This window comes from Anser brachyrhynchus (genome assembly GCF_964034855.1).
Source record: "Anser brachyrhynchus genome assembly, chromosome: 15".
Classification (NCBI taxonomy): Eukaryota; Metazoa; Chordata; class Aves; order Anseriformes; family Anatidae; genus Anser; species Anser brachyrhynchus.
In genome coordinates, this window is record NC_137733.1 from 5693461 (window position 1) to 5717077 (window position 23617).

Consider the following 23617-nt stretch of genomic DNA (forward strand, 5'->3'; position numbering starts at 1 on the left):
CCCCCATTAGCCACGCCCCCTCCCCACGACCACGCCCCCCCCCCGGGCGCAGCAGGGAGCGGGCGGCACGGCGGGCGCACGGGGCTGTATTTATTTATGGACCGGGGGGCGGGGGGCGCTCAGAAGGCCGGGTTGCCGAAGCCGAAGCGCTGCTGGGCGGCGCGGAGCTCCTGCAGCAGGGCCGTGGGCCGCAGGCCGAGCTGCGGGAAGGAGGGCGGCACCCCAGCGGGGTTTTGGGCTCAGAAAGGGCGCTTTTGGGTAAGCGGGGCGCTGGCAGGCAGGGAGGGCACAGCTCGGTGCTCGGTGCCCTGCCCGGAGCCAGCCCCTACTCCCCCCCATACCCACCTTGACGGCGTACTTGTAGCACTGCTCTGCCTCCAGCTGCCGCCCTCCCTGGAAAAACACAACCGTGGGTTATGGGGGGGTTACGGGGGGCACAGGTAAGCAGCGAGCGCTGCCCTGCCCCGGAAGGGTGCTCAGCAAGAAGCACGCTGCCCCGGGGCACGCGCTCAGCGGGAGAGGACAAGCAGCAAGGCTGGGTGCTGCTCTTGCCATCCGCAGTGATCTTCCCTAAGCTTTTTTCCCCCTGGGATCTACAAGATGTTTTCCAGATGAAGCCTCCCCCCTGCACCGGTTTGGGGTCTAGCGGCTGGCTGGGCACTCACGTGCAGGCAGATGAGGGCCAGATACGCCCACACCTCGGCATTGCTGTTGTTCAGGGCATTGGCTTCAGAGAGAGCGTCCTCTGCTTCCCCCATCTCCTCCAGCTTGAGAGAGAGAGAGGGAGAGGCGTGAAAAAAGGCAAACGGCAGGCAGAAACGGCTTCCCAGTTCTTTGGAGCAGGTGCCTGTTAAAATCCCTACAACGAAAGCAACCAGCAGAACAGCGGGCGCTGAGCTGCTGGGTGCTTCCCCTGACGGGGCCGCAAGGACAGGACTCAGGGCAGAGAAAACCAGACAGGTACTAACACCTCCAGCCCCAGGAACCAAGTGGTCCCGCTCCACCAGGAGCTCTGGTGACCTGCTGGGGTGCTGCTGCCATGGCTCTGGTCCTGGTCCCCCTTCCCACAGAAGCTGGCTGCTCAGCAGCTCCCTGGAGGCAGGGGGGGGCTGCCGCGGGGTCTCCTTGCTCTGCGGGCTGCTCGCAGCTCCCAGGCCACACTCACCTCCCTGCCTTTTGGAGTCTGCAGCCTCTCGGGAGGTGTACGTTTGGCCAAAGGGGAAACAGAAGTTTGAGTTCCTCCCTGTTTGTTTCCCTCAGCCAAACTCCTTTGGAGGAGCCTCTCGAGGCGCGCCTTTGGGAGACGCCGCGCTGCTGGTGGCTCTGTCTGGGTGTCCTTGGCAGCCCTTCAGAGGCGCTGGATTCCTCTGGGCAGGGAAAGCACCGAGATTCCTCTGCGCTGACATTCTGCTCAGTTCTTTTGTGGTGACACGCAGGTCATGCGCAGGCAGGCACTCAGAGCAGAGCCCAGGCCCAGATCACACGCCCACCATCACATCTGGGGAGGGAGGCCCTGGCAGGCCTGGCGGCAGGACGAGGCAGGGAAGGAGGCTGCTGCTGAGGGTAACTGCCTTATTCTCCGCCTCCCCTATGACCAGCCTGGGGTGTCACCCTGGGACTGTGACAGGACGGCCTTCAGGAGCATTGGTGTGACAGACAGTTAAGCTTTTCTTTAATAAAGGGCATCAAGTAAAAGCAAGCTCTGCATACCATGCCACAAACCCAGCTACAGCACAGGTGACATGAGGTTGGGATCTCACACGTAACTGCACTTACCCTGTAGCAGGCGATTCCCACTCCCAGCCAGGTGAGACAGGACGCGGAGTTCTTGCAGGCTTGCAGGTAGGTCTGCTTCGCCTTGCCGTACTGCCAGGAGAGAGGTTATCACATTGCTCTGCGTTAAAAGCGTCCCTCCACAGCGGTCCCTCTCCTCAGGAAGCTGCCGAGTGCCCCATCTCCGCTGGGGCTCAGACACCCACCGTCCCCACTGCTGCCGGAGGGGCTGAGGGCTTGATCGCTGCCCCCAAAGCTGGTGGCTCTACGCTGGCAGGAGCTAATGCAGTGGCGTAAGAGCCACCCTCATTGATCTGAGGATGAGAATATCTCGGTAGCACCCCGAGACTAGGAGCCTGGCACAAAGGAGTAAGCAGCTCTGTGAAGGCTTTGCTGGGCTGTGGCATTTAGCTATAGCTGCAGATAATTGGGTTTTATACCTGGGATCTGGAATCGAATGCTGTTCACTTTGTTGCAAATTCCCTTCTTCCACTCCTGCTGCCTCCTCACCTCTTTCTCTTCCAGGTAGACGGAGCCCAGGCGCAGGTAGACAAAGTGCATATCTGCAGCATCCACCACAAAACTGATGGTTCGCTCGTAGCACTCCTTCGCCCCCGCCGAGTCTCTCTTCAGGTAGCACAGGTGCCCTTTCAGAGCCCAGACATCTGGATTCTGTGCACACAAAGCCAAAGAGTGAGGCACAGCTGGGAGACGGGAGAGAGAGATACCTGGAGGAGGGCCAGGAACCCCTGTAATCAGCAGACAGGAAGAGGCGACAGGTATTTGATTGCAGCAGAACAGATTTTACGCACAGAATAAAAATCAATTCAGCAGGCTGCCTGCAATGAAAGCCCCCTCCAGCCTTCCCTGCACGGTATCCTGGCCTGAGCAAGGCTCCCCCAGGTACTGAATACACAAGCAGCATTCGGAGATGTCAGCTTTACAGCCCTCTGTGCCTTCCATTCAACCTGACTCTCAAAAGCCGCCTTCTTCTGAATAGCAACCTTGTTTCCCATGAAACAGAAGCTGACTCACCAACACAGGGAGAAGGGATCAGGATATTCGTGTTCAAAGGGAAAGGAAAGGCAGACAATGCAGAGAGAGCACTGTTCGGACAGAAATGCTGCCTGTCTGTGCAGAAGACGATGGACAGCAAATAATAAGCTGGGTAAGGAGGAGGGCAGTGCTGCAGCCACAGCCTGGCGTGGTTAATCCCCTATGATTGCCCTCCCCAGCAGGAACTGCTGCAGACTTACATTAGAATTGCTCAAGTGGAAATGAAGCACGGCCTCTAGGTTCAAACACACAACGCAGGCAGCGTCTGCTGCAGCGTTTGGCCGGTCTCCCCCTTTGGGGCAGCATCCTGCACGTGTGAACACAGAGGATTACCATGAAGTCGATCCTAGCGGCCTCGCAGAGACATTCTTCGCATTTGGAGAACTCTTCCTTCAGCAAGTAAGTCCGGGCCAGCGCCAGGTAGTAGGCGCAAGAGGGGCCTGCCAGCAGCTCGTGGGCAAGCGCCATGTGAACAAACTGCAGAGGAACAGCACCCGGCACCGTTAGGAGAGCAGGCACACCACGGGCATCCCCAGGCCGCTGCTCCTGCCCTGCAAACACACTTCAGGAGGACTGCCTCGCGCCCATTTGAGTTCCATGAACAGGAAACAGACAGGAGATTTTCTCCCCCCCCTCGCTTGAAAATTTACCTCCCATTACTTCTAGGTCTGTTTTGCTTTAAGCAGCTCTTTCTGCCACGTAAAATTAAGGCAGACAGCGTAATGTGGCAGTCAGAGAAATCTCACAGAGATTTCTGTGGGGGAAAGGAACATCCCACAGGTGAAACAAATTGCTCTGACATGCAAATGTCTGAAAGAAGAAAGGAGTACTGGTGCACTGGAAGCATCGCAAGAATGCATCTCATCTCTGAACGTACAAGAGCACATTGTTCCCTCCACAGCCAGCAGTGCCGAGCTGAGACACTCCGAGAGCTTTGCCTGCCTGAAGTGACTTTGTCCTCAAGCAGCATTTTGGTCTTAACACTCTGCCCGGCCTTAGTTTTGCATTTCTGGGCAGTGGCTTTGTTCTCTTGGCATCTGGGGTAGCCTCGGTTTGCTCTCTAAGCCCAAGAGAGGTCCTTGCTGGAGCTCGCCACCAGCAGTTTGGTAATTATCACACCTCCCTTCCTCCTCCTCCACTCCGTGCTGAGCTGACCTGGATGGCATTGAATTTCATCAGGAATTCCACTGCCTTCATGAAGATAGTGCTGGAAGGCTGGCTAAGTCCCGAAATGGGGGGCGGCCCTGCAAGAAAATGGGCCTTCATCAGTCCCAAACTGGGCTTTTCATTTCTGAAATAAGAGCAAGGGCTGAGACCTTAACGGAGACAGTGGGATCCCAGCAACACAGTGTAAAACCCAGGAGATGGCAAGGGAGGCTGGAGCAGAGATTAGCACAACATTTCTTTCTGAAGGGCTTAAGATTTTTGTAAGATACGTGAAAAGAAACTATATTCTTGACCCACTAGTTTTCCATGCCAAACTCAGAGTAAGAAAACAGAGATTTATAACTCAGACTTGTTAACTGCACTAAGACCCCTGCCTCCCCAGAACAATCCCGTGGAGCCCAAAGACCCCAGCGCTGCCATCTCTTTGGCACCCATAGGAGAGCGGAGCTATAGAGGAGGCAGATCACGACACAGAGGAGATCCACAGGGACAGTTTAAGAGCTGGCATCTCAGGAGGGAGACATCAGAGCAGCCGGTGAAGGCAGCTGAGTGCAGCCACACGTGGAGAGAGCTGCATTCACCCACCAGTTGTCCATCCTGAGATGTGCTCTCCGAAAAAAAAGAAAAATCAGGATGAACCCCCTCTGCTGAAGATTCCCCAGCTAGGGAGAGAGAACGAGACTCAATGTCTTGCCTTGGCATCAGGACGGCCACGGCTCAGTGCCCCCAAGTTACTTCCCTCCCTGCTGATCACACGAGGCCACCTCCCAGCCCTAGGCTCTCCCCCTCACCCCAGACCCCACTCCCTGACCTTCTGGGGCTGCCTCCGATGCCAGAGCCTCTTCCTCAGGTGCTGGGCAGGCCAGGGCAGGTTCCTCCGCCGCCTCTGGCAGCCTGCTGGCTGAGCCAGCTGGAGGCCCCTCTGGAATGAAACCCCCCAACAAGCATTAGGTCCATGCAGGCTTTGCCTTTATCTGGCCACTTTGGAGCAGAACTCCACTGAAACAGGGGAAGAGAGAAAATATACAAGAACTACCAGATTTCTCTAACTGGGATGAAAATAGCTTGCACAAGGTAATACGTGGCTCTGGAGTCTTGAGTACAAGATTACCATATAATGCTAGAAATAGGTATAAATGAAGCAATATCCTTTCCTTCGTAATTGCAGAGGGTGAAAAAAGGCATATGACCCTGTAGGCCTGCTTGAAGCATTTTGCACGGAGCGGGGATAGTGTTAAAAATAAAGCCACCTGACATTTTCTGCAGCCCAGCCAAATACTTAGGACTTGGCTCGGGGTGAGGCCGGATTCGCAGAGGCTTCAAAGGAGGCCTTCAGCTCAGAGTTGCCACTAAGCAGCTGTTTTGCCCTTTGAGTTGGTCAGACAGTGCTTTCCAAGCGGTGTTGGGACGTCACAGCAACAGCTTTCATGAGAGCTGAACCTGGATGACCCCGCTCAGTAGTACCGCTGTCACGGTAGCAGCCCTACCCCTCCAAAGCCTCACGAGGTACGCTCGCTTCCTCCAGTTGCCCAGGCCACTGCCCACACATCCGTATATCAGCAGCACTGGGCTGGGCCAGAAAAATAAATGCGAAGGCTGGTCCCTCTCCTAGGCTCTGGGTGAGACAAAGCACGGGCCGTGCTACCTGCATTTCAGCTCCAGCATTTGAAGCAGGGCACTTTCTCTCTCTGGCATAGTTCGTGGTCAGCCTGTTCAAGCTCACAGCCCGCTTCTGCTTCCTTTACCCTTCGCGTTTCTCCTCTTTGGTCTCACTGTTCACCATCTCGCATACAGCTTCAAGTCTCCTCCTTGCTAGCACGAGGGCACCTCCTGGCTTTGCTAGGAATTACCTGGCAAAAGCTGTTCTGGGCCTGGACTGGTAGACCTCACATACGCAGCAGCAATTTGCTTTTTCCCTCCTTTTCCCTCAGAGATGCTCCTCTCCTTGGCGAGCTGTGCTTGGAGTTGCTTCTTAGCCTCGCGGAAGGCCATTTCTGCCTGAATATTATTATTCTGCAGCTCATAGAACAAACCTACGGGAGACAAAGAGCAGCATGAGAAGAAATCTAGCCCTTAGCAAAATCCTCCCCTTAGCCCTCAAATTAGAGCAGTGGGGAAGAGCAGCAGGGTGAGAAGCAACATTCGTCTCTACAGGAATGCCCTGAGCACACAGGCTGGCTTCCTTTTGTACCTGAAAGCGTCCAGGCTACGACGCTGGATGGCTCCAAGCAGCAGGCATCCTCAAAGAAAATCTCTGCCTCTTCGTAGTGCTGCAGCACGACTGCCACGATCCCACAGAGCAGCAAGCTGGGGGCAGGCAGACAGGTGAGCCTTGCAGGCCCCCATCGGTGGCGTGGGGGACTCCCCTCACCTCCCCACCCTCCAGGAGCACGCAGCACCTGCGCACGTGGCGTGGATCCAGAGAAAGAGCCTCCCGGAAGCACTCCTGGGCTTTGGTGGTGTCCTCGAGCAGGAGGCAGAACGCCCCGTAGTCCAGCCAGTACTGGGTGTTGTGCTTGTCCTGAGCTATCCTCTGGGCACAAGAGATCGTTGTGGGAGTAAGGGCTCCTGCCATCGTGCCCAGCACACACAGCGCACCGGGGAGACAACTCTGCAACAGCCACGGCTTTCCTCTGGCAGAGTTTAGCAACAATCAAGCCCTTGTTTATCACATGCTAGGGTTTCCCTTAACTGGGATCATGCCGGGCTTCCTCTAAGCCTCCTTCACCTATCGGTGCCCTCCAGCTTCAGCTGACCTCTCAGCCCTCTGATAGAGGTCCCCCATGCTGACCCAGCGTGCCTTTTGGACCAGCTCACCCCATTTCCCCTGGCCTCGAGGCTCAAGTCCTCAGCGACCTGGCCAGCCTCTGCCTCACATCCTCCAGAGAGCAGCATCTCCCTAGAAAATCTCTCACACATTCAGCGCAAGTACCCTGCTCACGTTCACCTCCCTGCTTCGCACACAACAGACGAGGCTGGCTGAGCTGTCAGCTGCAGCGATGGTGTGCTGGCTGCCAGCCCGGACACGCGGGACAGAGACAGGAGGGAACAGGGGCTCCTTCACCTGCTGGTGGTAGAGAGCTGCCAGCTTGTAGTCCTTGTTGACTTCAGCTTCGTGAGCAAAGAGCCAGAGCTGCTCGGCAGTCACGCGGGTTAGAGGGACAGGAGAAGCAGCTTCCTCGTGCAGCAGCTGGTAAGCAGTGAGACAGAGTTAGGCCTGGGGAGGGTAAGAACGGTTCGTGTGCTCCTCATTCAGCAGCAGCCCCCAGTCCAGCACCGGGCAGAGCACACCTTGGCACGGCTAGGGCTGGGTGGGTTGGAAAGGCAAGCTGCCCCAGCCTCTTTCTGGGGTGGGACACAGCCCTGCAATCCTGTGGGCCCACATCCTTCCCAGGTACCTCTACCAGAAAGGGAAGGGGCAATATCTGTTACTGGCGGCTGTGGCAAGTAAAAGCATCCCCCAGATCAAGACCACTTCCAGCTTCCTTTGTGGTGTCACTGGTGACCCCAGCTCAAGCTGAAGGTCTGTGCTCTGCCCAGCTGGGGGGCAGATGGCACAGGCGCTGCCACCCTCCCCAGGAGCCGGCTGCAGCAGCAGCTGCTGGTGGTCCCTCGCATCCCACCAGCTGGATTTTGCAGCGATGGGATCCAGATGGAATGGATCCCGTCTGTGTGTGTGGCTTGGGGCCCACGTGTGATAACTGCAGCAAACAGAAGCAGAAGCCTGCAGCTGTCTTGAAGGCAAAAGTGCCCCTGCCTTCACTAGAAGCAGCTTCTAACCCAGATCCCCAGTGACGCTGTATCCCAGGCCGACCATCCCAGCTCACCGGACACATGCCAGGGTTTCTCCCTACCTGGTTCAGGGCAACGTGCATCTGATCCACCAGGTACACGTACAGCTCACTGAGAAACGCCTGGAACTGCTCCTGGGTCTCAAACGCCGTGGTCTTCAGGTATTTCTCCCTCACGATCTTCACTACAGCATACTGTGGAGACATGCGATACTTGGGCAAGACAGATTCCCCCACAAGCTCCACAATCACAACAACACAGCCAGAACACACATTTTCATGGACTCATAGAATATCCTGAGTTGGAAGGGCCCTACAAGGACCAGTGAGTCCAACTCCAACTGCCTGAAGCTTTAGCTTAGTTCTAAGGAATAAATCCAGCCCAGCACTGATAAAAGGAAAAGAAAAAGTAAGCAGTGACAAATTCCTTTCCCACCTCCCAGCCCTCACCTTCCCTGACACACAGATGCCCCTTTGAGGGACACGTGGAGAAGCCCCTTCTCCCTGGGGAAGGCTGTGAGAGTGCAAGAACAGTCAGCTTTGCCTCCCATGCGATACAAACACAGGGCAAATAGGTGTGATCGGGTTTGGAGTCTTCCCCTGTTGACAGGAAAGGTTCTCCTGGTGTGTGACCAAAGCAGCCTGCTGCCTGCCCCGTTAAAGGAAAAACCTGGCCCTCCCCATGCCCTCTGCAACAGCCTGGGTGGCAGGAAGGGATTCTGGAGCAACACAGAGTAACACACTAAGGTACCACCATGGAGCAGCAGTTCCTCACTGAGAAACTGCCTGGACAAAACAAGTAGGGAAGTAAAACAACACAATGGACTCTTTGCCTTTAGCTGTTCCTTAAAAGCAAAATATTTCCCAGAGCTATTGAGCTCAAAGTTGAGTACACGCTTCTGTTCCTCCAGAGTTTGATGGTCTATCGCTCCTTGGTCAGGCAGCTGCTTCCCAAATAGGTCGTGGTATTCACTTAGGATGGCAACAGCAATGCTCGTGACATGGTTGTGATAATCTTCCACAGCCTAGGATATAAGAAGTATCAGGAAATAAATAAATAACCAAACTACAAAAGTCACTTAAGCCATCAACCTTGAAATGAGTTTTATTTGCCAGAGCTCCCCCCCCAAACTCCACCTGACTCAAGTCTCAAGTAGCCTGTCACACATCTTTTCCTGTCCATACCTGGAACATTGCTATGGAAATACTGTGAAATACAGAAGTGCTCCTTCATAATTTGTTATCACTCCTGCTTTATTTTTCAATCAGAACCCAGTGTTTCAGTCATCATTGCCTTTTCTATAGCACTACAATTAGCTGCAAGTAAACTATATCTCATTTGCTGGGCGCCCCTTAAAGCCATGGGCAAGCCATCTTCAGCAGAGCCTGTAATCCCGGTGGCAAAAGCCTCCATGTGCTGCAATAATCAAAATGTATCACTTTGTGCACTCCAGACAGTCCAGCACAAATCAATTCTGCAGCCACACTGGGGTCAGTTATTGAAGTACTGCTTCGTCCCCCACTGTTGCTTTGAATTTCCCATCAGCCAGGGGCCATCTGAGGACAATCTCCTTCAGCGGCTGTTCTGTACCTACCGAAGACCAGCCAGTGGTCTCAGATTGTTTCCTGGGGCCAGGATGTTGCACATGCAAAAGTCCTCACAATTTTTTTTTTGTGGGGTGACCTGGTTGAGGCTGGTTCTGTTCATGTTTGTCTGGGTCTGAAGAAGCATGTGGGCTAGTCTGGGACACGAAACTGCCCATAAACATACAGTTCTGGTACCTCCCCAGCACCCAGTTCACTCCCAAACACTCCCACACTGCTGCTCTCTTCTCTGCCTTTTCCAGATCTTGCCCCTTTTTATGGGCTGCCAATGAGAGTAACACAGCCCAGGAGTGATTTCCCAAGGCATAATGCTACAAAGATAACACATCCAGAAGTTTTCTGTGTGTTTCCTCTGCAAATCTCATCTATAAGTTGCTGCAGAGCTCAGACTGAAAATTAAAATCCCTTATGTGAGAGGGACAAGGGCAGAAAGAAGCGGCAAAGTGGTGGCAAGGCCACAGGCTCTTGCACATACCTTCTTGGCTCCTTCAGTCCGGGGAGGCAGCAGAGGGCGAGGGGGAATCATCTCCTTGACCCTGTCAATGAGAGGACAGAAGAGATCGGCCTGACATCCTGCCAGCGACGCTCAATTGTCTCAGGTGCAGGCAGCCTGCAGTGCGAGGGCTCCAGCCTGTCATCGTGTCCTTGAGATACCTTGCAGGGACCAACACGGGAGAAACTGTGAAGGCTCTGACCAAGAATGAACTGTAAAGACCAGTGCACCTTCATTCAATGCTTGCAGCTTGTCATAACGTTTGGGAGAACTAGCTACTGCCTCGCTCCCTGCTGATGATTACACTCCATGGGGATTAGATAAGATTTATTTAGTTATTTTCACCAGGCTTCACTGACCCATTACACAAAAACTCCTGTAAAAATTCAGCCCAGCAGGTAAGGTTAGCATTTGTTATTGCTAGCAATCAAAACCACTCTCCGACAGAAGTAGACCGTCTTATCAAGTTGTTATTCCTTTAACTCACAGCCTCCTGGGTCTGCCAGAACACCTGTAAGAAAGAAGGAAAGCTCTGAAGAATGTTATCACTGTAAACCCTGGGCCACCCCATCCATCAGCTCCTGACATCCCACAGTGCAGCTGCAGCACCTTGTTCTTTGGCCATGCATCGACTCCTAGACACCGTGTCACGCCTGTCTGTGTCACTACTAGGGTTGCAACGACCTTCCAAATATTGATTAAAAGGCCTTAGGACTACAGTAATATTAAGATTTTACTGAAAGCCTTAGTGTCAAAACAGCCTAAGTTCTTTGGGATTTTATCAAGATTTCCTGTTTGCTGGCACTAAAACACCTTCAGTCCTTAGAAGGCGATCCAGCCCACCAAGCAGTGTCACATCCCTGTTTTGGCCCCTGCCCAACTAGCAAAGCACACTGCTTCCCCCGCACCAAAGCAAAACCGCTCCTACAACCGTTCTGCCTGCTCGCAGAGCTTCTGAGCGGCTGACTTCGCCAGGCCCTGACCTCCGGCCACTTCTCCCATGCAAAACTTCTGTATATTCAGAGACCTGAAAGGTTTCAGCGCTGAGCAGGGGACTCAGCTCCCCTCCCGCCTCGCCCACGGGAACGGTGATGCCGCGGCCTCTGCTCGTGTCCCCGTGGGACCTGCCACCCACCATCAGCTGCTTTTCCTGTGAGGTCAAGGGAGGCTGCGCAGCACAGCTCCAAAATGCCCCTTCAGAAAGCTGCCGTCCTGCTCTCCTTGCTGCCATTCCTGCCGGTCCCTTAGCCCACGCAGGACGTACCCCCACAGGACACAAATACAATCATCTGACTCCGCGTGGGGCTGCCGTAGGCGCCAGAGGAGTTGTCGGGTCTGTGGAAAGCGCTGTGGCCGTGAGCAGCAACAAGTCCTCTGCTGTGCTGCCTAGTGACCGGTGCCCTCACACTCCTCGGGAAACCCACGCTCACAGCCCCACCTTGAGAAGAGCTCCCACCACTGATGCGGTACCTCTGCTAGGGGCACAAAGGAGAACCAAACTGTTTCACTTTAAGATGAGAAGGAGAAAACCAAGCACAACAACCACCCAGGCAAAGCAAGCGAGCAGAAGCGGAGGCTGATGGAAAATTTTGGACGCAGCCCAAGAAAGAGAGCTGCAGTTTGCTAACGAGCTATGTATTCAAACAGCCTTCCAGGAAAAAAAAAAAAAAAAAGCATTGCTGATCCCATCTGCCAGGACACATGCACGTGTCATCAGCTCGAGCCCCTCAGGACAGGGCCCCCTCCACTATTCGGAAGTGCTGATTTTCCAGGCTTCACATCCACAGATGCACGTGGCAGGTGAGTGAAGAGTAATTACACTGAACTCATGCACGTTGCAGTAGAGTAGGAAGCAAACCAAAAAGGTCAGGACAAGGTCTGTTGCAAGGGGGGCTCACTTTCCCCAAACCTGTTTTTCCTCGAAGACAGCAGGCAGAACACAAGACAATGCACATGCTTCCTGTTCAAAGAAGGACTGCTGCTGTGTGGTTTCTACTCACATTTCTGTTTGAAAGAGACACGCTGCCTGTGCATGTTATGGTTTATTCATTTGCTGTATTTTCTTTTTATCCAATAAATTATACATACTAGGCCTTCCCTAGACTCTAACACAGCAGGACTACCACTCTGCGGACAGGAAGCAACTGTCTTAAATCAAACAGACAGCGAAAGACTCGAAGCCTCAGAGATGAGAGGGCAGCTCTACAGCAGAATGATGTGAAAACTAATGGAAGAGCCCAGGAATGGGTAGAAAGTTGTGACAAAACTTCAGAAAAACAACAGAATGCCATCCGAGAGTTACAGCAGCACTACCGAGTGCAGCCCACTGGTGGCCAGCCCTGACCGAGCAGCAGACATCGCATGCAAGAGGCAAACACAAGGGGATGAATAGGAAACCAAGCCTGGACAGAATACAGATTTGGTCATGCTGCTCTGGTGTCTCTCTTTCTGAGGTGACTGGCAGGGAGATGCCAGCTCAGATGTACACAAATGTTTTCCAAACCCACCCAGTGCCACCTCTGAAGCAGTCTGGCCCAGCCCTCCTGCTGATTTCAGTGGGCTTTGGATCAGACACTCAGATGGTGCTCACGGAGCACACTGAAGGGTAGGCTTGCTATCCAGTCCTGTTTCTATCCTGCAGGAGAATTGAGTTGTCAGCCCCAGAGTTATAGCATGTCTTTACACACCTTTTGGTGAGCTCCTCTCGCAATCGTTTTGGTACCAAGGCCTTGTCCAGCTTTATCTCCACCACCAGGAACGTTCCTGCTTCAGCATATTGCTGTGAACATAACCATTACTCTCTCAATGTCACGCTATCTAGAACCACTACTGGCAAGATGAAAGACTGAGCATATAGCTACAGATCTTCAGCAAATCTTTAAACTGAAGACGTATAATTTGTTTCATAACCCATGCTCAAAGTGATTTACACTAACAAAATTATGCTCAAGCAGTCAGTCCAGGAAAAAAAAAAAAAAAAAAGCTAATCAATTTGCTTGGACAATAAATATGCATTCTAGATGTTTGGAAGAGGAAGACAAAAAAGGAAGATACCCTTCTAAATAATGCCTGATTATTTATGGCCTTCTAGCCCAATGCTAGACTGTCCTCCAACAGGATGTCACTGGAAGAACTCCAGGACAGCATCTGCGTAAGACATCCCTCATCTCCAACTCACTCTTGAATAATTTGATTATGTGAAAGGTACGAAACACTGATGCAGTGACGGTCTAGCAGTTTTCTTCTCTTTGGAGATACAAAATTACCTGTCCATCAAGGCTGAGAGATTTTTCGGTATTTTCACCTTCTAGAGCAGCATCTGACAACTGGATTTTTGGTGCATAGGACGTCTGTTGAAGAATAAAAAAAAGACATCTCGTTTCAGATTCAAACTTCACATCTTCACACCTTCACAAATTCAGGATGTGACCGCATTGTACATTTGTTCAGGCAGCATGTACTAAAATTTCAAGGTGACGAGTATCTCAGTTGGCTAGAGCAACAAAGCATCAGTCCCTGTTTCCAACTGCCTCTGACGTAGAAATGGTCCAACCGCGTTGCAAAGTGCCTCTACAGACCCTACCCTTCTGTTGAATTCCTTTTCTCTGGTGCTCTTCTCCTTTTCTTCTCTCTGGGCCTTACTGGGAACAGCTCTGGAAAGAGGAGAGCTGATTCCTGGGGTGCATGGTCTTTCTTTAGTCAGACTGAACTGCGGCCTGAGATCCCGCAAAATGCTCTGCTGTTTTTTAGTCTGGAGAGCAGGGGAAAGGAGAAAAAAAAAAAGAAAGGAAGTGACAAGAGAGAATCAAAGGACAAATTAGGCTTCCCCATCCTTTTTGCTTAACCTCTCACATCACAAAACACGCTGTCAGGGCCCTAAACGCATTAAGAAGCTCTGCAACCTCACTCTCTCCTCCTAGGCAGTTAGCTGCCTGTGCTCAAGGCCAGCTCTGATCTGTACAGCTGCATAGCCTCTGGTCAGACCGCTAAGGAAAGATCTGCCTGAGAAAGCCTCACTAGGGCCTCCCTGCCTTCTCTCAAGAACTTCGGTTTCACTGGGGCACTGGCCTTTGGTTCTTGCCCGAGCTACACGGTAAAAATGCTGGAGCCCAGCCCCAAACTGCCCTGATCCTGACCCACTGGCCTGGCGTGACGCTGGACCTGCCTCACAGCTAGGGAGTGACCTGGTGATGTGGAGTGTCAGATGCACCTGGCTACCTTCCCCAGGTCTGCTCTGCACTTGTTTTTTGGTGCCCCTGCCTGCCCCGGCCTGACCCAGCTCCCAGCTCACCTGCCCACGTGGCGCAGCCTCCCTGACACACACGGTGACCCGCCAGGAGCAGATTTTTCACACTACCTGTTCACCCGCTGCTTGACCACTGAGATGGGCAGTTCCCCTCCCAGCTGCCAGGGATATAGGAGCTGGGCTGGCAAGAACTGAAGGATGCAGGGGAGAAGGTGGAATAGCTGCGCAGGTTAGCTGTTTACACCAAGGCCCAGGAGCGGCCCAAAGCACCCGGAAAACCAGAAAATGAGAAAAGCAGAGGGTGTCACCTCACTCATAATGGATAAATGCCACAGGACAAGTAACAGCACCATGCAGCCAGGAGGCCATTATTCCCAGCAGTGAGGCAGGGGCCAGCAAACAGCCTGCTTTTTGGTAGCTGGCACCCAGCGGTGGCGGGGAGGCACGGAGAAGGGCTGTAATTCACCCAGCTCTGTGGCCGGGGCAGCAGCACGAAGGGGGACGTGGGCAGTAAAAGCAGGCTGTGCATCTGTCCTCCTGAAACAAGCTCGGGTCTGTTTGGGGAGTGCTGTGGGAAAATGGAGATGTAACTGTCACTTTTAGCACCGAGGCGGGGGGAGAAATGGAAGACAAATAAACCTCCATGAGCTACAGCTGAAAGAGCTCCAGTGACAGCTTTTTTGGTTGTTGCCTGGGGTAACGCTATCCTTTTAGAGCCACTGTTTGCTCTTCCCAGCAACGCAGTTCATTTGCCCGTGTTCCTGAGTGGGGAGCGAGGAGTGATCTCACAGCTCTCCCTGCTCAGCTGCTGACAGAGAAGGGAGTGGAGTGAGATTCTGAGCCTCCCCCAGCCCCCAAAACCTGCTCACGCACACCCAGAAATCACCTGCCTTTGAGAAGTCTGCACCTAGAAGCTGGTGTCGTTTTCCTCCAGCACCAGAAGGGCAGTGAAGCCTCAGAGCTGGCCCCTGAATACCACTCTGCCCGTACTCCTGCACCCACACCGCACGAACGGCCGCAGAGGTGGCGCGGAGCCTGGCTGCCTCGCCTGCTCTCACCTTCTCGAGCACCTCGCCGTCCTGGTAGGCAAAGACACGAAAAGCGCCTCGAATCCGCTTCACGCCAGGGCACAGCAAAGGCACCATGTTGACATATGCCACGCCGTGGAAGAAAATCTGCCTGTCCTCATCTCCCTGGAAACACAGATTGAGGCACTGAGATACTGAACAGACTGTTATTCTCTTTAAGGAAACAAGGTCACCGATCCCATTAAAAAAGGCCACCCAGCAAACTGATGCACCTGATGAGCCAGCGCCTCTCTGTCACTGGCACGCAGCCGAGACAACCTGGAGGAAAACACTGGAGTCATTCAGTATGTAGAATATCAATTTTATTCCAATCCCTGCAGGGCAGCTTTTCTCTCTAATGCCCAAACTGTGCCACTCCTTAGGGCAGTCTCTTCAAGGTACAACTGCAAAATTGCCAGCTATCTCGTTCGAAATCCAAACTACCCTACCAGAGCTGTAAGGATGTCAGGTCTGACAGAAATCAGGCAGCTGCAGGAGTCTGAGAGCCTGGACCAGCAGCAGACCAGTGAGGGTAAGGGAGAACTATCCCAGTCACAGCTGAAAAACCCTGGCACCACTGACGGCTGAATGAGATTTATAGCAACTGATACGACTTTGCCCTGGAACACGTAAGGAGTTCTCACGTGTTTCTGTTCCTGGCAGCTGACCATTAGCGAAGGAGCTCATTCTTCATTAAACCACCCCAGTTCAGACACAAAAACATAGTTTATTTACACCCAGAGAAAGAAGGCATGAATTTCTTCAAGATGCTCAGAAAAACACTGTCTGAAGATAAGCTCAACGAATGACTTCTCAGAAAGTAACCTCTCCCTGACCCCTCCCCACCAAGCTACCACAGACCATCAGTGAGAGATCTGTAGGCTATAAGGAAGAAATCTTATCCTTTGTTTATTTAATAGTCCTATAAGGCTGATTAATCCCTTTACAAAGCCTCTAGCTCTCTGACTTGCTTTGGCTGGTTCAAGGCTGGTTTTGGTGTAACAAAGGCATTGAAAGAAAACGCTCAATAACACAGTGCTGCTCCACAAGCCATAACCCCACATCCCCTCCATTTTTACCTTGTCAGCTTTGCTACTTTTGCCTTTGCTGGATGAGACCGCAGGCATCCTGCAGACCTCCACGGGCCAGTACCGGCACTCTGCAATGCGCTTCTGCAGGCTGAATGCAGAGGAAGGCACTGAGAAGATGCAGAACCCAAGCTGGAGAGCTCTCCCCGGTTAGCCACGCTGCCCTTCCTTCTGTCCCAGCAGCCCCAAAGGCCCCTGCCCTGGCTTTGCTCTGCCCCACTCCGTGGGACACAGAACGCACTCCTGAGCCACTGGAACACCCGTACTTTGGGGTAGGCCTGGTGGATTTCCTTTCCATCCACTGCTGTGAGCATTTATGGCACTAGGAGCTACAGAACGATTGCGAGAGCAACACACTGTGCTCCTCTCTCCCCTGGTTACTTCAGAAATGAAGCGGATAAAAAGGAACATGATTAACGTTGGTATAAATTCAAAGCGGACCCTGAGCTCCCATTCAACACGCCTGATAACTGTGAAACCAGCAGGCAGGCTGATGAAAGTGTACGGGGGAAAAAAAAAGATAGAAGGGAGTATTTCCACACATGAGGAATAAGTTGGCTGTGAAACTCATGGCCACGATGCAGCTGAGGCCAAGAACGTTGCAGGATTCAAAGAGGATCGGGGTAGGTACCCCAATCTGAGCATACCTAGAGCCATTAAAGGTAATGTTTATCTAATAAAGAGAAAATGAGTGCCCACAGAGTGAAAGGATTTTAATATATCAGAAGAAAAAAAAATCAACAAAACTCAATTAGCAGCTCAGAAGAGAGCTGCGTGGGCCACCCTACCCCACGTCTGCTCACCGTAACTCTGCTGCCCCTTCCCTCAAACCTTTGGGTGACAGCCCTGAAGGGGTCATGGGAGGGAACGCAGCTGGTCAGTAAGTGTTTGCACTGCGGAGGGAACAGGAACCAGCTCCAATTGCTGGCAGCACAAGTGAGCATTCGCAGGCCGAAGACAGCACCTACAGCCAATTCATCTTCTCCCACCGTAACAGAGCTAAGCTGCTGCCAGCAATTAAAGGCTGTTAAGCTGCTCTCCTGCTAACGCAAACACCTTCGGCCAGCAGACAGCACAAGAAGTGAGGCAGGGCAATGGAATGGCCACGTAAGAGGTCTATGAAAATCCACAGACTGCTGCTCATTGCCTGAGACAGGTCACTCAACTAAGTGCATTCCAGGATGGTTTCTCCCCCCGCTCAGTGTTGGAGGGGAAGCTCTCGTATCCCTTACACAAGCACTGCAGCAGGATCCAGGTAACAGCGTCTTTCCGTGTCCCACACAATTCTCTTCATGCTTTCTGCCTGGATCCTAAACTCCCTGTCCTGTGAGAAGCAGCACACGGTCAGAGCCAGGAGACCAAACTTCACAGCCTGCATCACCCCCAGACACCCCCCTAAAATGTTCCTTGGGAGAGAAAATGAGTCAGAGACGTGTCCCACTCACCACAGACAGGATACCCTAGCAGAGTGCATTAGCAGCCATCCCTGCAGGCACCAGAGCCCATCGGTACTGAGAGCCTGGCTCACAAAGACAGAATGCAAAGTCTCAGCCCAGCAGCTCAGGAGTTAGGACAAGGCGTGCCACGTTCACCCTAGGGAGCTCTTCTGTGGTGAGTTAGCATGCCGGCAGCGAGTTAGCATGCCCGCTGGCTCAGGAGAACCATCTCCATGCCTGGACACCGTGCAGGGAGCCCACCACCCACCCGTCCTCCCCTCTTCCCGTCACGAGTCTCTGCAAGTCTTTCTCAGCGCCTTCAGGGAGGCTTGACGGGTCTCCTCCAGCCATGACACTGCCAGTCTTTCCTCACCTCCGTTTTGTTGAGCTCTCCATCCTCATCCTCATAGGGACCACCAAAGATGAAGGAGTTGGGTATGTTCAGAGCACCAGGGGCCATGATGTTAGCAAGGGACCATTTTTTGGGCCGGGGTAATGATTCTTTTTCACCACCAGGCTTCAGGATGCCATTCTTGAAGAGCAAAGGGACCTCCTTCTAGAGAGACAGGAGAACGAAAGAACTTCAGTTTTCAGCGTGAGCAAGTGCCAGCTGAGCAGAGCTGGGCTTAGAAGGAAGAAAAAACAAATCATGGCATGGAAGAAAACTGCCAGTTTCAACCCCAATCTCGCCATGCAACCCTTCATTTGTGTTAAAGAAGCACATCACACCTCAGAGACCCTGAGCAATCGCAACAAACCCTGCTGTGCCTCGAGCAGCAGAGCTGTGCACCTCACGGGCCCGGCCGTTTGTCCCACAGCGTAGGGCAACGACCTGCACTGCAGCAGCCAAATCCCAGCTCACTGTGCCAGGACCCATCCTCACCTCCCCGGCTGCCGGTACTTGCAGGCAAGCCACGTAGTTTTGCGGGGGTCCAGTGGGAACGAAGGCGTCAGGGACCGAGTAAGCTGCCTCCAGCGTGACGCTCAACAAGTTACCATTTGAAAGCTGACTTGCAGAAAGCAGGGGCTTCTCGGTGCGCACAGTCACTTCAAGGCCGTGCTGTGGGACAAGGATAAATAGAGCCAATAACCGGACAGTTATAACTTTCTGCTCTTGAAGGAGAAGCGAGCAGAAACCCAAGGCTAGAACGTATAATGTTATCTTATTCCTCACTTCAGATGTAAAAGAAAACAGATCAGCACAGGGAAGGAATTTCACGGTCAGTTTTTCCTATGTCTGAGTTACGATATTTGTGTGTTTAAATCCGAGCCTACTGGGGGGCACGGCGTACGTATCGTCAGCGTCTCGTAAAAAAGGCCATGGAGAGAGAACACCAGGGACAGAAAACAATGCCCTCGTGATTCAGCACAAGTCAAAGCTACGGCCACGCTTCAACTCTGCCCTATCTCCGCACACTGTACAGCCGTCAGCTTCCTGTCCCAACCCTGGATGGATGGGGGGGCAGAGAAAAGCCAGCTGTTCAGCACTTATTTTCCTTCCTCCCTAAGAGGTGGCCCCACACCTTTCTTATTATGCCTCGTTTATTGTGTCACTTAAATACGGGAAAGTAAATGCAATATCCATCCACGTAATTCACTCAGAGTGCTAAGTGCGTGGAGAATCAGAAGCAAAGTTAGACACGCTTTCCCAGTCTCATACCTCATTTCCTGCTTTATTCACTGGGTACTTTTCAACCTGCTGAATGAACGAAGACCTTGCAGGAGAGGCAGTCAGAGGTTGTACAATAATGGACTGTGAGACGTCTTATCCACAGAAAGGACTAATAAAGTTGGGCAAGTAATCCTGCCTTCGCCTTTTCCCAATTTTTCAGCACTGTGCTTTCCATCTTAAATATTTTTTTTGCAGGGCAATTTGGTAGCTGCACGTATTAGCATTTCCTAGCACGACCTCACCTGTCATAAGCACCCTGGGACAGACGTCAATGGAAACTGGAAAGGCCTCCAAGCTTCTAACATATAGGGCTGTAACATACCTGCGATGAGCTGGGCAGCTGAGTCATGCTCGCCTTCCCATTAAAAAGCAGCAGAGAGCCGAACGAGCGAAGGAACAGTTCCAAATTCCACATACCTTGGCCTCCGGGTGAAGGCTTTCTGATGGAGAGGTAGGCACGGCATACAAAGGAGCCAAGACCGTAAACGAACACTGTCCTGAGAAGAACCAGCAATGAGCACGGCGTCCACTGAGACCCTCTGTAGAGAAGTCACAGCCCAAAGCTGTGCCGCTACAACTTCTAAAGCCGAGCAGCTGCTGTCACCCCCCTCTCCCCACAGACCCAGCTTTCTAAAGACTCCGTGAAACCCATTTTTGTCAGAAGGAGGTAACTTACAGAGAGGGGTTCGTGAGCAAAGAACAACAAGTGCTGGGGAGCAAGAAATGTTTATGGAGGATGAGAAAATCGATGTTGTACCTTGCAGCAGAGGCAGAAGGTCCACCACAGCCTGGCCAAGAGGCATGACCTTCTCCTCCTTCTGTTTCTTCTGCTTTTGCAACGCTTCTATCACTGTCACTAGGCAGAGAGAAAAAAAAAAAAAAGATAGGAGCTGGCAAAGTTTCTCAGATACTTTCAGATCAACAGACCAGAGCGGTGAGCTCCAACAGGGGCTGCAAAGGGTCTGTGTCAGCTCCGGCACAGGCTTCTATATCATCTCCCAAGGCTGACAAGAACAGTGAAGCCAAAGAGCCAGGCCAATATGAAAGGGGATTCTGCCAGCTGGCACAGACGAGAACAGAAGTGCTGAGACCCCCCCCACTGCTGCTGCTTAAGTGCTATTCTTGACCGAGTGACTCCTGCAGCAAGAAGGCAGGGCGCAGCAGCTGACAGCACCCACCTCCGCCCCTCCGAGGAGCGAGGTGCAGCATCAGGTACTTACAGAGCACAGGTTTCTGCGCGATGTCGACCAAGGAGTTGGGCCCATCGGGGCTGTATTCAAAGCTGGTCGTGAAATTATAGTTTGCTGTCCCGTTTGGCAAGATCTGAACGGTGGAGGAGTCTCCCAAGATCACTCCGTCGTACTCCACACGCACCAAAGTGAAAGAGGTGTCGCTTCTGATGCTTTTCTGCCAAACACAGACAGACAGCAGGTGAAGCAGCTGGCTCTGCAGCAACAGGCCCGTGACCAAAGTTGTCCCTGGGAGGCAGCTTGGTTCCCCGCCCAGAACAGAGCGCACCGGTGGGAATCTTTGGCTGCTCCGCTGCAAGAGCGGGGAAGAGGAACAGAGCTTGGCTGTGCCAAGACCTGCCTTTAGGAGGGAAATTTCCTGCTCCACCATGCTGTGGTGCCTCAGGGATCATTCAAACCTGCTGCTGGGAGGGTGGGGGCAGGGGGTGGAGAAGTCCAGGCTTCGTCCCAAGAATGGGGATGAAAGGCACGTCTAAAGCAAATCCAAAAATATCCCATAGATACAGGGCTTCCAGGAAAGAGGGGATTTTTGCCGTGTACTAAGAAGGTAGTCCCTGAGCTGCACGGCTGAGCTCACAAGCTCACAGGACACTTGTGTCTATCATATGGCAGCAGCAAGCCCTGCAATCAAGCCAGGGCTCCAGCGAGCTCTTTGGGGAGCTCTGGAGTTTGTCGTTACACCAGCTTCACGTCACTTGCTTTACACCGAGATGAGGAGGCTTAATTTCAAAGCATCTGCACAAAGGGCTGCAAACAGGTGAACAGGCACAGCGACAGCACGGCTCATCGCAGCCCTGTCCGAGCGGGCAGCACCAGGCACTTCCCTGGTGGTGCAAGGAACTGCTGAGACAGGCAGCTGCAGAAGAGTCCCCGCACAGGAGAAACACGGTTTCCTTCTCCAGCCAGGGAGGAGCAGCCACAGCCCTGCACGCAAGGACTGCCGTACCCCAACCAAGCTTTTCTTTCGTCCTGAGCCGCGGGGATGCCTGACCTCCCTGGGCCTGGCCCTGAGCTCCCTCTCTCCATGTCACTGGGGTAATTAGTTCCATAGTGGCTTTTCCACAAAAAGAGACTTCATTCACTTGGTTTTAATTTTCAGTCCTCCTGACTGTCACCTTGAGTATATATTATGTGAAAGACTAAACAGAAGAATCCAATTAACCTTTCCCTGTACCATTAATTATCCTATACTCCTCTCATCTTTCTCTACATCTCCTCTAATTAAACAGATTCCACACTTCTTATAGATGGAATATTCTCATATTGTTGTTCTCATTATTGCACCTTTGTTAGCCTCTCTCCTTTTGCCATAGCGTTTTCTAAGACATAGCAATCAGAACCACAAGCAACATTCCAGACGCAATCAAACCACTGGTCTATTATTTTCAGCACAGTTTTCCCTCTTCTTACCTCCTAATTCTCACCTAAGGTGCTGTTTGCTGAACCCATCAATGTGAGAGGTACTCAAATACTACAACATTAAAAAAGAAAAAAAAGTAAAAAAAAAAATGGGCAGATGATTTTGGTTTGCTTTTTGTCTACAGCTCGAGCTGAAGCAGGGATTTGCATTTTTCTGCTTGCAGCAGTAGCTGAGATTCTCCTCCGCGTTCCTTCCTAAATGCCAGATCCTCACAAGTACTTTAAGGCCAGCTGGGTGTATCACGCTGAACATGGAAAGCACACTAGTCATGTTTTCATCTGAATTAGTTCACATTCTTGTATGGTAGGCACGCTGGAGGTACTCCCTTTTCAAACCTAGAGCCACCCTATTGATTTCAACACAATTTAAACCGCTGTTGTTGGGACAAAAATCCGGCTTTATATGCTAGAACAGGTCTTCTTAGACTTCTTTGTCTCACTGATATGCATTTTCCACTGTGTTTTGCTTAAAACACAAACAAAACCCAGTAATTTACAGACAGGCTGGGAAGTCAGAGACATTTCAAGTCAACAGCACCCCACAGCACGCCTGGACTGCTGCTGAGGAGGTGCGTTCCCAAAGCAAGGTGAACCACAAGCCTCCGGTCTGTGCGAGTGAGCCCTCGGTGCAGGGGACGAAGCCACAGGGTGGCATCGCTTCCTACAGCCTTATCACCTCACGTCTGGTCCAGAATCGGATCGCAGCACAAAGAACCACTCGAGTCTCGGTTATTAAACCAGCAGAGACGTTTTCAGAAGCGCTTTACCAGGTCCTGTGCCTTCACCACTGTGATCTGCACTGCATTTGCCGACGGTGGCTGGGACTCGCTGGGTACAGCCTGAGGCACCAAACCGGATCCCTTTCCAGCTGACAGCCCCTCGGGGGCCTCCATGGCTCTGCGGGAAAAAGACTGAGGAGAGAAACGTGAAAATAGCCTTCCTTTCTGCCAGGCTCGGCTTTGCAGCAGCCTCCGATTACACCCAGCGGTGACACGAGGCCTCCGCCTCCCCTGGGAGCAGCTTCCCCGGACAGCGGGGGCTCGGACGTCAAACCACCACAGCGAGCACACGGCCTCACACGGGGCGAGCCCCACACGAAGGGCTCGGAGGAACTTGGAGGAACCTGAAGCAAAAATTCCCTGGCTCTGAGAGGAAACTCCCCCACGCTGCGCCCCCAGCCCAGCCCCAAACCCCACGCGCCCAGGAGGGCCGTGACCAGCGCTGCACCCTCGCACCTGGCCCTGCAGCCCCCCGAGCCCCCAGAGCCTCACCGCAGCGGCCCGGGGAGCCGTGAGGAAGCTCGGGGGTGCCGAGAGGGGAAAGCCCCAGCGGGCGCCGGGCGCGGCGGCGGCGGGACTCGAACCCGTGGCCTTGGCGACCCCGGTGGGGGTGGGAGGGGGAGCGCGGCGCCGCGCCTCTCGTAACCACGGCGACGCGCCCGCTCTCGCGAGCTCTCGACCCTTGGTGAGAGCTCAGCCCCGCGTCACGTGCTGGGGACCGCGTGCCCTTGAAGCCGTCGTGGCCGCCATGTTGGGTGTGGGCAGCCCTTGCCAG

General features: G+C 53.0%; 1 protein-coding gene across 9 annotated transcripts; it reads right to left on the bottom strand.

The window, feature by feature from the left end:
- Nucleotides 1-78: 78 nt before the first annotated feature.
- Nucleotides 79-23441, bottom strand: CFAP70 (cilia and flagella associated protein 70). Of its 9 annotated transcripts, XM_080556317.1 has the most exons (28): nucleotides 23335-23441; nucleotides 22831-22974; nucleotides 20615-20801; nucleotides 20152-20250; nucleotides 19812-19891; nucleotides 18606-18782; nucleotides 18096-18278; nucleotides 17519-17610; nucleotides 16278-16377; nucleotides 15190-15324; nucleotides 13469-13636; nucleotides 13152-13235; nucleotides 12573-12664; nucleotides 9868-9928; nucleotides 8621-8812; nucleotides 7851-7982; nucleotides 7061-7186; nucleotides 6396-6529; nucleotides 6188-6303; nucleotides 5847-6029; nucleotides 4808-4918; nucleotides 3985-4073; nucleotides 3163-3306; nucleotides 2284-2445; nucleotides 1777-1866; nucleotides 666-767; nucleotides 346-393; nucleotides 79-200 (listed from the first exon to the last, which is right to left on the bottom strand). In XM_080556317.1, the coding sequence occupies exons 2-28, from the start codon at nucleotides 22954-22956 to the stop codon at nucleotides 120-122; spliced, it is 3294 nt and encodes a 1097-aa protein (XP_080412443.1). In that variant the 5' UTR covers nucleotides 22957-22974; nucleotides 23335-23441; the 3' UTR covers nucleotides 79-119. The 9 variants fall into 9 exon arrangements, with proteins under 9 accessions (XP_080412443.1, XP_080412436.1, XP_080412437.1 ...); XM_080556310.1 differs by having other exon boundaries at nucleotides 79-393; XM_080556311.1 differs by having other exon boundaries at nucleotides 79-393; nucleotides 23299-23431.
- Between the last annotated feature and the right edge of the window lie 176 nt (nucleotides 23442-23617).

Bases quoted from the DNA above. Each gene is read 5' to 3' on its own strand.
- CFAP70 (XM_080556309.1), bottom strand. From the start codon at position 21,014: ATGGTGGAGCAGGAAATTTCCCTCCTAAAGGCAGGTCTTGGCACAGCC. The intron at 18,279-18,605 runs GTGAGGATGGGT...CTGTCTCTCTAG, and splicing joins AAGTACCGGCAGCCGGGGAG to AAGGAGGTCCCTTTGCTCTT. The intron at 2,446-3,162 runs GTAATCCTCTGT...TTGTGTGCACAG, and splicing joins CCGCTAGGATCGACTTCATG to AATCCAGATGTCTGGGCTCT.